This window comes from Panulirus ornatus, chromosome 17 (genome assembly GCF_036320965.1).
Source record: "Panulirus ornatus isolate Po-2019 chromosome 17, ASM3632096v1, whole genome shotgun sequence".
In the NCBI taxonomy this organism is placed as follows: Eukaryota; Metazoa; Arthropoda; class Malacostraca; order Decapoda; family Palinuridae; genus Panulirus; species Panulirus ornatus.
In genome coordinates this window covers 22726213-22742187 of record NC_092240.1, presented here as the reverse complement: position 1 = coordinate 22742187, position 15975 = coordinate 22726213, and the positions used below count along the sequence as shown (strand labels likewise).

Below are 15975 nucleotides of genomic sequence, written 5' to 3'. Positions count from 1 at the left end.
CGCTGTATCATCAGCGAACAACAACTGACTCACTTCCCAAGCTCTCTCATCCCCAACAGACTTCATACTTGCCCCTCTTTCCAAAACTCTTGCATTTACCTCCCTAACAACCCCATCCATAAACAAATTAAACAACCCTGGAGACATCACACACCCCTGCCGCAAACCTACATTCACTGAGAACCAATCACTTTCCTCTCTTCCTACACGTACACATGCCTTACATCCTCGATAAAAACTTTTCACTGCTTCTAACAACTTGCCTCCCACACCATATATTCTTAATACCTTCCACAGAGCATCTCTATCAACTCTATCATATGCCTTCTCCAGATCCATAAATGCTACATACAAATCCATTTGCTTTTCTAAGTATTTCTCACATACATTCTTCAAAGCAAACACCTGATCCACACATCCTCTACCACTTCTGAAACCACACTGCTCTTCCCCAATCTGATGCTCTGTACATGCCTTCACCCTCTCAATCAATACCCTCCCATATAATTTACCAGGAATACTCAACAAACTTATACCTCTGTAATTTGAGCACTCACTCTTATCCCCTTTGCCTTTGTACAATGGCACTATGCATGCATTCCGCCAATCCTCAGGCACCTCAGGGAAGAATGGTTTATTAATTACTTTTATCATGTTTACTTGCTATTTCTCATGTTAGCAAGTTAGTGACAGGAAGAGACAAAGATTGAATACCATTTGCTTATATCTGCTTTGTATGTCTCATATGAGAAACCGAAACCACAACCCTGTATCTTCATCCATGTGCGTGGATGTGGTTTCACTTTACTGATATTCCCTTGCGCAGCCTATTGACAGCACATTGCCCCCAGTATACCACATCACTCCAATTCAATATCCAGTGCACAACATACACCTTCCTTGATGTTTAGTTCCCATGCACTCAAAACCTTCTCTGCTCCATCCACTCATCTCTAGTGTAGTCTCCCTCTTCTTGTACCCTCCACTTTGTTAACCCCTCTTCACCCATCCTCTTTCCATTTCAGTGCACCTTTTCCAGGTCTCTCAACCATACTCTTTTTTATTAACACACCTTTCTCTTAACCTATCATTTCTTCAATCAACCCTCTTCATGCTACCTATTGTCCCTAAGGATTTCATTTCCAACACCTTCACCCTCCTGTAAACTTTAACATCTAGAACCCATGCCCCGTATACATATAACACTCTTGGGACATGCCCATCTTTACCCATACTGACAATGACGTCTTTCCACACACTCCTTGATGCATCCAGATCCTTGACCCCCTCACCCACCCTATGGCTCAATTTATATTCTTTGGTTCCATTCACAACCATGTTCACTTCCAGATATCAAAAACACCCCATTCCTTGAAGTTCTCTCCATTTCAACTCACACTTCAGCTAACTTGTCTCTCTCCACTGCTAACTTTAGTAACTGTACTTTACATTTATTTCAGTTTTCTCCATTTATACAATCCTCCAAACTCAAACACCAGCTTTTGCAGTTTCTCACACAAGTTTTTAACTAGCCATTTCATCAGCAAACAACAACAGACTTTACTTCCAGGTCCTTCTACCCTCAACAGAATGCATGCCTGCTCCTGTCTCTTGCATCCAGCTCCCTCACTTCCCCAACCATAAATAAATTACAGAGCCATCAAACACCTCTGCCACAGACCCTTCACTTGGAACACTCTCCCTCCTTTCTGCCTACTTGTACTTGTTGTACCCCTTGATAAAAACTTCATACTTCTAGTGGCTTTTCTCCAACGCCATATATATGTAATGCTTTCCATAGAGCATCTCTTTAAACCTTAACATATGCTTTCTCCAGATCCATAAACTCCATATACATCTCCTTTGTTTTCTTTAAGTATTTTTTTGCACACTTTTGTTAAAGCACACAGCTTATCTACACAATCCTTACCACTCTTGAAGCCACATTGTTCCTCTGTACTCTGATACTGTGCATGCCACCACCTTCCCAATCACTACTCTCCCAGGGAACTTTGCAGATACACTTTACAAACTAACTTATTCATATTTTATTTTATTATGCTTTGCCGCCATCTTCCACGATAGCGAGGAAGCGCAAGGAAACAGACGAAAGAATGGCCCAACCCACCCACATACACATGCATATACATACACATCCACACATGCACATATACATACCTATACGTACATATCAACGTATACATATATATACATACACAGACATATACAAATATACACACGTACATAATTCATACTAGCTGCCTTTATTCATTCCCGTCGCCACCCCACCATACATAAGATGACAACCCCCTCCCCCCCACATGCGCGCAAGGAAGCGCCAGGAAAAGACCACAAAGACCACATTCGTTCACACTCAGTCTCTAGCTGTCATGTGTAATGCACTGAAACCACAGCTCCCTTTCCACATCCAGGCCCCACAGAACTTTCCATGGTTTACCCCAGGTGCTTCACATGCCCTGGTTCAATCCATTGACAGCTCATTGAACCTGGTATACCACATCGTTCCAATTCACTCTATTCCTTGCATACCTTTCACCCTCCTGCATGTTCAGGCCTCGATTGCTCAGAATCTTTTTCACTTCATCTACCCACCTCCAATTTGGTCTCCCACTTCTCCTTGTTCCCTCCACCTCTGACACATATATCCTCTTTGTCAATCTTTCCTCACTCATTCTCTCTATGTGACCAAACCATTTCAAAACACCCTCTTCTGCTCTCCTAACCACATTCTTTTTATTACCACACATCTCTCTTACCCTTTCATTACTTACTCGATCACACCACATACTGTCTTCAAACATCTCATTTCCAACACATCCACCCTTCTCTGCACAACCCTATCTATAGCCCATGCCTCGCAACCATATAACATTGTTGGATCCACTATTCCTTCAAACATGCCCATTTTTGCTTTCTGAGATAATGTTCTCGCCTTCCACACATTTTTTAAAACTCCCAGACTTTTCACTCCCTCCCCTGCCCTGTTACTCACTTCCGCTTCCATGGTACTATCCGCTGCCAAATCCACTCCCAGATATCTAAAACACTTCACTTCCTCCAGTTTTTCTTCATTCAAACTTACCTCCCAATTGACATGTCCTCAACCCTATTTTACCTAATAATCTTGCTCTTATTCACACTTACTCTCACCTTTCTTCTTTCACACACTTTCCCAAACTCAGTCACCAGCCTCTGCAGTTTCTCACCTGAATCAGCCACCAGAACTGTATCATCAGCGAACAACAGTTGACTTACTTCCCAAGCCCTTTCATCCACAACAGACTGCATACTTGCCCCTCTTTCCAAAACTCTTGCATTCACCTCCCTAACAACCCCATCCATAAACAAATGAAACAGCCATGGAGACATCACACACCCCTGCAGCAAACCAACATTCACTGAGAACCAATCACTTACCTCTCTTCCTACTTGTACACATGCCTTACATCCTTGATAAAAACTTTTCACTGCTTCTTGCATCATGCCAACATTAGAAATTATAACTAGCTAACCAATGATGCAATCACCCTCAAAGAAATTCAGTTGCATTCCCATCCATTCCAGGCACTTTGCTGCTTTTCGTCACACAAGGCTTTTGCTGCCTACTCTCGTTTCACCTTACTACTTTGCATACCACTGTGTCCAAAACATCCCACATGTTCAATCATGTCTTCCAATACATTCAGCAGTCCTTCAGAATAATAACTCCATCTCCTCTTCACCTCATTTCTTCTCATTACCTCTTCATAATTTGCCCTTTTCATTGATATTCCCTTTGTTCTCTTGTTTTTCTGACATTACTGATCTTCTTGCAACATATTTTCTTATTCTTCCTGATGTTCTTATACTCACTGACCCCAACTTTCATTTGCTCTTTTTCACTCTCTGCACTTTCCCTATGACCTCCTGCTTTCTCTTGTACATCTCACAATCACTTGTACTACTTCCGGGCAATCTTTTTATTAACACACATCTCACTTACCCTTTCAGTATTTACTTGATCAAGCCAACTCGCACCACATAATGTACTCAAACATTTAATTTCCAGTGTGTTAATTTCCTCATCCTACCACTCACTTCTCTTTTCTACCTTCCACTTCCTGCATGCCACACACTTTTACATATGTAAGCAATACTTCCATATTTACCATACCTCACCCATCCCTGTGGCTTCATGGGCTTCATGGATTCTCATCTGCCATTCTGCTCTCAGTCTCTCATGTTTCGTATGAGTTTGACATATCCCACATTAGCGAGGTAGCCTCAGATTAATTAGGTGAGCCGTATAGGGAAAAAAAAAATCCTCACTTCCCCCTTTTTCTTTTCATTCTTTTGGAAGGTAATACACAGGGAGGGATGTCCACCCCCTTGGCTCTGATCCTCTTAGTTGCATTTTATAGCATTCAGGGTGTCTGTGCAGTATTCATTCAAATACTGCCCAGATACCAGAGATACCTGGGAATATTAGGGAATTCTAGTATCCCCAAGGATAACATGCTGCAGCTGTTGAAGTTTTTCATTTTGGTAGTTGCATCATGGGATTGAAGGGCGTTGAAATATATTTGATCAGTTTTGTAATGTTGTAAGGGATTTATGATGTCCAGAGCATAGACAAGAAACAGAGCATAGACAAGAAATTTTAACTTGTATCTGTCTGGGGTATGTGGTTTCATATGGGTATGTCTGTGAGGGTAATGTGTAAGACTAAGCACAGTGATACCTCTGTGTGTCTGTAAGGGTGATGTTTAAGACTTGAGTGAGAACAGCTGTTGTTCAGTGCTTGTTAGAACAATTCAGTGACAGTGTTGTGTGTATTGTGGGTGGGAGAATCTATATGTTGTTGAAGTGTAAAGCAGGTTGAGGCTTTTATTTCTTCTTGGGTGTGTGTGGTTAGTTGTGGAGTGTTTTGGATTGGAAGTGTCTTTTGCTGTGCTCAGTCACGTTATATAAAAACATTTGAAACAAAGTCACAGTTATGAGGTAAAATATTCCTGATGAAACTTCATAGTAAATATTTGTGTCTGTGCAGTATTCATTCAAATACTGCCCAGATACCAGAGATACCTGGGAATATTAGGGAATTCTAGTATCCCCAAGGATAACATGCTGCAGCTGTTGAAGTTTTTCATTTTGGTAGTTGCATCATGGGATTGAAGGGCGTTGAAATATATTTGATCAGTTTTGTAATGTTGTAAGGGATTTATGATGTCCAGAGCATAGACAAGAAACAGAGCATAGACAAGAAATTTTAACTTGTATCTGTCTGGGGTATGTGGTTTCATATGGGTATGTCTGTGAGGGTAATGTGTAAGACTAAGCACAGTGATACCTCTGTGTGTCTGTAAGGGTGATGTTTAAGACTTGAGTGAGAACAGCTGTTGTTCAGTGCTTGTTAGAACAATTCAGTGACAGTGTTGTGTGTATTGTGGGTGGGAGAATCTATATGTTGTTGAAGTGTAAAGCAGGTTGAGGCTTTTATTTCTTCTTGGGTGTGTGTGGTTAGTTGTGGAGTGTTTTGGATTGGAAGTGTCTTTTGCTGTGCTCAGTCACGTTATATAAAAACATTTGAAACAAAGTCACAGTTATGAGGTAAAATATTCCTGATGAAACTTCATAGTAAATATTTGTTTTTGGCAGAAACTCATACAAAAATGCCTTGCATTTCACAACATATGCCTGAAAATACTCCCGAGTACTTCATGTGCTTGGCAGTAAAGCAGTTTAAGTTAAAGGGCGCAAAGGAAATCTGAAGAATGTCTTACCAGGTTAAGTTTCATGTCATTTTATTTAGAAATTTACATTCCTGTTAACGAACTCTTGAAGAATTTCCTACACACAGAGTATCCCTGGATATTATGATTGCCACAGATAAATGGTTAAAAGATATGTGGTAAGGAGATATGGTTGGAGAGAAACATGCACAAAAGCCTTTAATGTGGTATTTCTGAAAAGGATGGATAACAAATGTAATGTTAATGAAAAAGGTACATTTTATTAAGAATGACAGCTATGAACTTGGACCTGATTTGAGATAATGTATAAGTGAACTGAAAAAGTATATACACTTGATAATCCTTATGGAAATGGGAACTGAAGGATAGTATGAAATGTTCTTTGGGAAAATGTGCATGGCATTCTCCTTAATCGGCTTGAAATTTTGTTGGTGTTGAGCATTTTTTCTGTTGGGAAAATGTGATTAAGAGTTTCCTCCTCCTACTGAATGAAACTCCTCATACATGATAGTAATTTTTCAGCTTACAGATGTTAGATACAGACAAATAGCTTTGAAAAGATAGCTGCTTGTTGAATGTAAGCATACAAACTGTAACTTGCTTCCATCCCATCCCATTGTTGTTTTCATGATTTATGAGCACTTTGTAACAGACTAGGTTGCCTGCTGAAGGTTGGTGTAAGTTATGGTGCATTTGGAGAGCTGCAATAGGCTTCTTTGTAGGTGTTGGTGGAATCTTTGATTTCACTTTCGAATTTGATGATTGGTTTCAGAGTTAGGCATCCTGCTTCAGTAGAAAAACAAGCCGTTTCACCATTTGTGTTCTTATTTCTTTCAAAGAAGCCTTTACGTTATAGATACAGGCAAGTAGTTGATGATTGATAAAGTAACACAGTAAAGTCAACATTCTTTGTTAAAGTTTAGATAATTTTGTTTTTAGATATGGGTTATCCTATATTCCCTGTTTTTTTCTGAGTAAGACCTCCATATTTCTTTACCAGAGTCCTCGGATGAAGATGTATGCTGACGATGAGCAGAAGAAAAAGAAGCTTAAGAAATCTGGCGACCTCTGGAATCGCCTCTCAGGTAGAAAGTCGCGAACATCTGGTGGGGTTCAAGATAGGTTAACAGATGTGCCAACCCCAAAGGGTAGAGATATTAGGAGTAGGCTAGATTTACGTTCAAAGTTATCAAGCAGGAGAAGAGTGGGCCCCATGTCAGTAGAGGTAGACAGTGATCACTATTATAGCCTGATTGCTAGCGATGATGACTAAGGATTAATACTCTTTTAGATTAATTTATATATATGATATTATTTTATAACCCTAGGATCCTTTTTATGAGGCTTCTGCTGTATCAAGGCTGCACTACAATCAGAAGATGATGGACTCCTTAGGATGGAGTAGTTCTTTAAGGAGACTGTACTCCTTTTTGTCAACTGATGACGATGTTTCCACATCAATGGTGACTTTTCACATGCTTTGTAAGCACAAGCCAAACAGGCAGATTTTGATAACACTCACAGATCAGGTACATGGACAGTGAAGACTTCTTTGAGAGATGTAAGGAAAGAACAACTAGAGGACTTAATGCAATCTTGTGCAGGAGTTTTTATAGTGTAAGAGTTGTGTTGTGGATGAGTGGTTGATCTTTTTGACCTCCGTTCTCTTCAGGAACTCCCTCAAGGGAGTGGCCACAGCAAACCTCTCCATAACTGGTGAACTCCAATCCTGCTTCTTAGCCATTAGTGCATTACCCCTAATGCCATTGGCAGAGAGTATCTCTAGCACTTTGTTTTCAGAGGGTCCTACCTAATGTTCCTATTGACTACTACTACCTATTATTTCTACCTAATGCTCCCACCTTGTGTTCTTACCTGCTACTTTTAATGTTTCAATCTAATGCTTCTGTCTAATGTTCCTACCTACTACTGTATGAGTTAAGCGATGTCAAATGTTATGTGACAAGGAGATTGTATAACTATAGACAGAATGCCAGCATTCCATGTGTGGGTGATGCAGAAAGAGAAGACAGCTACCTAGGTCAGAGGAACGCAGCTTTAAGATCACTGAAGTACTGGCTCACTCCACATCCATCACTAACCCTCCTGATACCCAGACAGGTAGTACCAGTAATATATATCCCTAGTCAGTGGCTGCCTATCAACTTCTACCCAAATTGAATGGATGAATGCAATGAAATAACTACAAACATAGTTAATTCAGACAGCACAGAGAAATAAAGAAGTTGCATGGTAGAGAATGTTAAAGAAATGGGTCAGCATGAGTGTAAGACTCCTTCCCTCATGCCTGTGCAGTACAAATAGGTTATTAGGACAACTCAGGGATGGGCCATTTTGATAATTTTCTCTCCTTACACCTGGAAGCTTTGGAACTCTCTAGCCTTCCATGTCTTTTCCAGTAACTATGATGTGGCACTTTTAAGAGACAGGTTTTTATCCTTCTAAAGTTCATAAATACTTTTCCTTGTCTTTTCTTTCCCATTTCTTTAAATTTCAATTACGGTCTGGCCTTTATGTTGACTTTCGTCCATGACTAAGACCTCTAGCATGAAAATTTTTTATGATACATATTTGTGTTATTGAAGCAGCATCAAGAACAGATGACTTTGCCTTAGAGGGAAAACCCTCACTTGGCCCCCTTATCTGTTCCTCGTTTTGCAAAAGTAAAACAGGAGGGGAGAAGTTCCAGCCCCCTGCTCCCAACCATTTTAGTCACCTTCTACAACATATATATATATATTTTTTATTTTTGTATTATACTTTGTTGCTGTCCTCCGCGTTAGCAAGGTAGCATAAGGAAACAGATGAAAGAATGGCCCAACTCATCCACATACACATGTATACACATACACGCCCACATGTGCACATATACATACCTATACATTTCAATGTATACATACATTTACATACACAGACATGAACATATATACACATGTACTTATTCATACTTGCTGCCTTCATCCATTCCTGTCACCAACCCGCCACACATGAAATGGCACCCCTCCCCTCGCGCGCGCACAAGGTAGCTCTAGGAAAAAACAACAAAGGCCACATTCGTTCACACTGTCTCTAGCTGTCATGTGTAATGGACTGAAACCACAGCTCCCTTTCCATGTCCAGGCCCCACAAAACTTTCCATGGTTTACCCCAGATGCTTCACATGCCCTGGTTCAATCCATTGACAGCACGTCCACCCCGGTATACCACATTGTTTCAGTTCACTTTATTCCTTGTACGCCTTTCATCCTCCTGCATACTCAGGCCCCAATCGCTCAAAATCCTTTTCACTCCATCCTTCCACCTCCAATTTCATCTCCTACCACTTCTCCTCGTTCCCTCCACCTCTGACATATCCTCTTTGTCAATCTTTCCTAACTCATTCTCTCCATATGACCAAACCATTTCAATACACCTTCTCTCTCAGCCCCACTCTGTTTATTACCACACATCTCTCTTACCCTTTCATTACTTACTCGATCAAACCACCTCACGCCACGTATTGTCCTCAAACAGCTCATTTCCAACACATCCACCCTCCTCCACATAACCCTATCTATAGCCCATGGCTCATAACCATATAACATTGTTGGAACCACTATTCCTTCAAACATACCCATTATTGCTCTCCAAGATAACGTTCTGGCTTTCCACACATTCTCTATTGCTCTCAGAACCTTCACCCTCTCCTCCACCCTGTGACACTTCTGCTTCCATGGTTCCGTCCACTTCCAAATCCACTCCCTGATATCTAAAACACTTTACTACCTCTGAACTTACCTCCCAATTTACTTGACCCTCAGCTCTACTGAACCTAATAACCTTGCTTTTATTCACATTTACTCTAAGCTTTCTTCTTTCACACGCTTTACCAAACTCTGTCACCAACTTTTGAAGTTTCTCACCCGAATCAGCCACCAGCGCTGTATCATCAGTGAACAACAACTGACTCACTTCCCAAGCCTTCATTAACAACAGACTGCATACCTGTCTCTCTCTCCAAAACTCTTGCATTCACCTCCCTAACAACCCCCATCCATAAACAAATTAAACCACCATGGCGATATCACGCACTCCTGCCGCAAACCGACATTCACTGGGAATATATATATATATATATATATATATATATATATATATATATATATATATATATATATATATATATATTTTTTTTATTATTATTATACTTGATCACTGTTTCCTGCATCAGCAAGGTAGCATAAGGAAACAGACAAAGAATGGCCCATCCACTCTTATAAATATATATACGCATAAACGCCCATACATGCACATATACATACTTATATATTTATATATATAGCGAATGTTAGGGTGAAGAGGGTGGTGAGAGTAAGTGAGCTTGGGAAGGAGACTTGTGTGAGGAAGTACCAGGAGAGACTGAGTACAGAATGGAAAAAGGTGAGAACAATGGAAGTAAGGGGAGTGGGGGAGGAATGGGATGTATTTAGGGAATCAGTGATGGATTGCGCAAAAGATGCTTGTGGCATGAGAAGAGTGGGAGGTGGGTTGATTAGAAAGGGTAGTGAGTGGTGGGATGAAGAAGTAAGATTATTAGTGAAAGAGAAGAGAGAGGCATTTGGACAATTTTTGCAGGGAAAAATTGCAATTGAGTGGGAGATGTATAAAAGAAAGAGACAGGAGGTCAAGAGAAAGGTGCAAGAGGTGAAAAAGAGGGCAAATGAGAGTTGGGGTGACAGAGTATCATTAAATTTTGGGGAGAATAAAAAGATGTTCTGGAAGGAGGTAAATAAAGTGCGTAAGACAAGGGAGCAAATGGGAACTTCAGTGAAGGGCGCAAATGGGGAGGTGATAACAAGTAGTGGTGATGTGAGAAGGAGATGGAATGAATATTTTGAAGGTTTGTTGAATGTGTTTGATGATAGAGTGGCAGATATAGGGTGTTTTGGTCAAGGTGGTGTGCAAAGTGAGAGGGTTAGGGAAAATGATTTGGTAAACAGAGAAGAGGTAGTAAAAGCTTTGTGGAAGATGAAAGCCGGCAAGGCAGCAGGTTTGGATGGTATTGCAGTGGAATGTATTAAAAAAGGAGGTGCTGTATTGTTGACTGGTTGGTAAAGTTATTTAATGTATGTATGACTCATGGTGAGGTGCCTGAGGATTGGCGGAATGCGTGCATAGTGCCATTGTACAAAGGCAAAGGGGATAAGAGTGAGTGCTCAAATTACAGAGGTATAAGTTTGTTGAGTATTCCTGGTAAATTATATGGGAGGGTATTGATTGAGAGGGTGAAGGCATGTACAGAGCATCAGATTGGGGAAGAGCATTGTGGTTTCAGAAGTGTTTAGAGGATGTGTGGATCAGGTGTTTGCTTTGAAGAATGTATGTGAGAAATACTTAGAAAAGCAAATGGATTTGTATGTAGCATTTATGGATCTGGAGAAGACATATGATAGAGTTGATAGAGATGCTCTGTGGAAGGTATTAAGAATATATGGTGTGGGAGGCAAGTTGTTAGAAGCAGTGAAAAGTTTTTATCGAGGATGTAAGGCATGTGTACGTGTAGGAAGAGAGGAAAGTGATTGGTTCTCAGTGAATGTAGGTTTGCGGCAGGGGTGTGTGATGTCTCCATGGTTGTTTAATTTGTTTATGGATGGGGTTGTTAGGGAGGTGAATGCAAGAGTTCTGGAAAGAGGGACAAGAATGAAGTCTGTTGTGGATGAGAGAGCTTGGGAAGTGAGTCAGTTGTTGTTCGCTGATGATACAGCGCTGGTGGCTGAATCATGTGAGAAACTGCAGAAGCTGGTGACTGAGTTTGGTAAAGTGTGTGAAAGAAGAAAGTTAAGAGTAAATGTGAATAAGAGCAAGGTTATTAGGTACAGTAGGGTTGAGGGTCAAGTCAATTGGGAGGTAAGTTTGAATGGAGAAAAACTGGAGGAAGTAAAGTGTTTTAGATATCTGGGAGTGGATCTGGCAGCGGATGGAACCATGGAAGTGGAAGTGAATCATAGGGTGGGGGAGGGGGCGAAAATTCTGGGAGCCTTGAAGAATGTGTGGAAGTCGAGAGCATTATCTCGGAAAGCAAAAGTGGGTATGTTTGAAGGAATAGTGGTTCCAACAATGTTGTATGGTTGCGAGGCGTGGGCTATGGATAGAGTTGTGCGCAGGAGGGTGAATGTGCTGGAAATGAGATGTTTGAGGACAATGTGTGGTGTGAGGTGGTTTGATCGAGTAAGTAATAATAGGGTAAGAGAGATGTGTGGTAATAAAAAGAGTGTGGTTGAGAGAGCAGAAGAGGGTGTTTTGAAATGGTTTGGTCACATGGAGAGAATGAGTGAGGAAAGATTGACCAAGAGGATATATGTGTCGGAGGTGGAGGGAACGAGGAGAAGTGGGAGACCAAATTGGAGGTGGAAAGATGGAGTGAAAAAGATTTTGAGTGATTGGTGCCTGAACATGCAGGAGGGTGAAAGGCGTGCAAGGAATAGAGTGAATTGGAACGATGTGGTATACCGGTGTTGACCTGCTGTCAATGGATTGAACCAGGGCATGTGAAGCGTCTGGGGTAAACCATGGAAAGTTGTGTGGGGCCTGGATGTGGAAAGGGAGCTTTGGTTTCGGTGCATTATTACATGACAGCTAGAGACTGAGTGTGAATGAATGTGGTCTTTGTTGTCTTTTCCTAGTGCTACCTCGCACACATGAGGGGGGAGAGTGTTGTTATTCCATGTGTGGTGGGGTGGCGATGGGAATGAATAAAGGCAGACAGTATGAATTATGTACATGGGTATATATGTATATGTCTGTGTGTGTATATATATGTATACATTGAGATGTAGAGGTATGTATATGTGCTGTGTGTGGACATGTATGTATATACATGTGTATGTGGGTGGGTTGGGCCATTCTTTTGTCTGTTTCCTTGCGCTACCTCGCTAACACGGGAGACAGTGACATAGCAAATGATAATAAAAAAAAGAATATACACATACACATATACATACACAGACATAGGGCAGGGGAGGTGGCAAAGGTTCTAGGAACAATGAAAAATGTGTGGAAAGAGAGAATGTTGTATCAGATAGCAAAACTGGGTATGCTTTAAGGAATAGTAGTTCCGACAATATTATATGGTTGCGAGGCATGGGCTATAGATAGGGTTGTACTGAGGAGGATGGATGTATTGGAAATGAAATGTTTATGGTGTGAGGTGGTTTGACGAAATATTAATAAAAGAGTAAGGGAGATGTGTGGTGATAAAAAGTGTGTGGTAGAGAGCAGAGAAGAGGGTGTGTTGAAATGGTTTGGATATATGGAGAGAATGATTGAGGAAAGATTGAAAGAGAGGATATACGTGTCAGAGGTGGAGGGAACAAGAAGTGGGAGACCATATTGGAGGTGGAAGGATTGAGTGAAAAAGATTTCGAATGATCAGGACCTGAACATGCAGGAGGGTGAGAGGCATGCAAGGAATAAAGTGAATTGGAATGATGTGGTATACCAGGGTTGATGTGCTGTCAGTGGACTGAACCAGGGCTTTTGAAACATCTGGGGTAAACCACGGAAAGCTCCCTAGGTAGGGAGCTGTGGTTTTGGTGAATTACGCATGACAGCTAGAGACTGAGTGTGAACAAATGTGGCCTTTTTTGTCTGTTTTCCTGTCGCTACCTCACTGATGCAAGGGGTGTCGTTGTTGTTTCATATCGGGCAGGATGCTGCCGGGAATGTATGAAGGCAAGCAAGTATGAATTTGTACATGTGATTATATGTATATGTCTATGTAAGTGTATGTATATGTTGATATGTTTATGTACATGCATATGCATGTATGTATATATGTGTGTATATGAGTGGATGGGTCTTTCCTCGTTCGTTTCCTGGTGAGACTGTCATTGTCAATGGAAAAAGTGAAGTAAAATTTGATTGAAGAACTTCTTACTCCAAAAGAGCCATTCCTTTACCTGTTACATATCGTAACACAGCCTAGTTGCTGCAGGAACTCCTTAAGTGGGAGTCTTAGGGTTATATATTTACAAATCATTAAAAATGTCAATGAAATAATGATACATTTCTGACCTAATTTTCATCAGTTGTATTATTCCAGACAGTAGCTTTACATCTCTGTCATTCATGACCTTTTCTCTTTAATACCTAACACAAAGAGAAATCTCTCTTCTTTTATGGATACTTATATATTTGTAAAATCTTTCTTACTGTTGGGTATATAAAAGAAAGGTTTTATATGCTCCCCATGGCACACAGTATTGAAACAATTTTGTGAAATGGGATCATTGTTGTAAAGCACATCTGAATATTTGAGGTGTGTAGAATTTCTGAAAATAGTTTAATGAGAACATGCTAAGTTTCTATTTAGACATCTGAAACAAGACTCTGCTGTGCTATATAGTAAAAGTGATGGAAGTGACTGGAAATTATCATTAAAAAACAGCATATAGATATTGGAAATAGATGTCTGATAAGTAACATCTCTGTGATGTCTTGAGGGAGTTTTTATCAAAAGTGTAAGAAATTTTAAGGCATAAAGTTTACAGAGTGAATATTTTGTCAGTAATTGATGTACAAGAGTGGTATAACCCTGAAGCTAAATATTTTAGGGTTACTCAGTAATACTTGTTTATGTGGTTTATGCAAGTCCATCCTTTCATAGATCGATTTTATGTATATATTTATAAATATGATGACATTTAACATCTTTTCTGATGTTTTCTTCAAATATCCTATCTGTAATGTGCATGATTGTTTGACAATGATACGATCTGCTGTGTGTAGAATGACTGGATTATGTCTTGTAATCTTATGATTAAATAGCTAGAGTGCATTGGTTAAAGGTAACATACTTGTGATATATGTATGTTAAGCATAATACAAGCCTGCAAATACCCTAGGATTGGAAGATCATCTGAAGTGAGGAATAGATGTAAGGACAGATGTAAGGAAAGCAGCTGTTACCTGGTGTAGCAGATGATGTTGACCAGAATCTGGTTTCATGTTATTCTTATTGGACTCTGCTTTAAGGAGTTATACTGAGAAACAGACTTATTTTCTTTAGTCAGTGCATTATGGTTAATTAATAAACCAGCTATTGTACAATCTTTTTTTGTCCCTTTTTTTATCTCATTAGAAATTATAAGTTAGAATGAGAAATACAATGAAATTAAACAGGATATGTTTTTGTTAAGTGAGATATCCAATATTACAGGATGGCACCTGCATGATGTGTCCCAGATGCATGAATGTCTGTATATTTTTGAAAATTGTGTTGTCAGATACTTGACTTAAACCCTCAAACACAGATAAAGTATATTACAGTTTTGCTAAGTAAAATCAAGTGCTTCCTGTCAGCAATGAGAAGTGAAGCTTGAAGTTTGAAAAATAGAGGGTTTTTCTACTAGATGAGATCCTCAATGTACACAGAGAAAGTTTGTGAGGTACTTTGAAGGACTGTTAAATGTGTTTGAAGAAAGAGTGGCAGATGGATGGTATAAAGAGGCAGATGGATGGTATGCTAAGTGAAAGAGTCGGGGAGATTTGTTTGGAGAAGAGAGATGAAACGTGGCAAAGTGGTTGGAGTGCATGGTGTTGTGGTTAAATTTTTAAAGAAAGGGGATGAGTGTGTTGTTGATTGGTTGGTAAGGATTTTCAGTGTGTATATGGATCTTGGTGAGGTGCCTGAGGATTGGAAGATTGCATGTATAGTGCTATTATATAAAGGTAAGAAGGATGAAGGTGAGTGCTCAAACCAGAGGTATAAGTTGCATGGAAATTGCTTGGAAAGGAAGTGGTAGAGGATGTGTAGATCAGGTGTTTGCTTTAAAGAAATTGTGTGAGATTCTTAGAAAAACAGATGGACCATATGTGGCATTTATGGATTTGGAGAAGGCATATGATAGGGTTGATAGAGATGCTCTGTGAAAGGTCTTAAGAATATATGGTGGAGGAGGAAAAATGCCTAAAGCAGAGAAGTTTTTTGAAGGGTTTAAGGCTTGTGTACAAGTAGGAAGAGAGGAGAGTGAATGGTATGATGTGAAGGTTGGTCTGTGGCTGAGATGTGTGTCACAATGGGTGTTCAATTTGTTTATGTATGGGGTGGTGAGGGACATAAATGCAAGAGTCTTGGATGGAGGGGTAAGTATGCCATCTTTTGGGATGAGAGGACCTGGGAAGTGAATCAGTTGTATTTTGCTGAAGATACAGCACGAGTACC

General features: G+C 40.2%; 1 protein-coding gene across 1 annotated transcript in view; it reads left to right on the top strand.

The window, feature by feature from the left end:
- The window catches only part of LOC139754417 (uncharacterized), an 87010-nt gene extending 72149 nt beyond the window's left edge, over positions 1–14861 (top strand). Inside the window, exon 8 of the mRNA XM_071671694.1 lies at positions 6672–14861. Coding sequence (XP_071527795.1) covers positions 6672–7026 — 355 coding nt within the window. The 3' untranslated portion in view covers positions 7027–14861. The remainder of the gene's footprint in view (positions 1–6671) is intronic.
- Positions 14862–15975: the final 1114 nt, after the last annotated feature.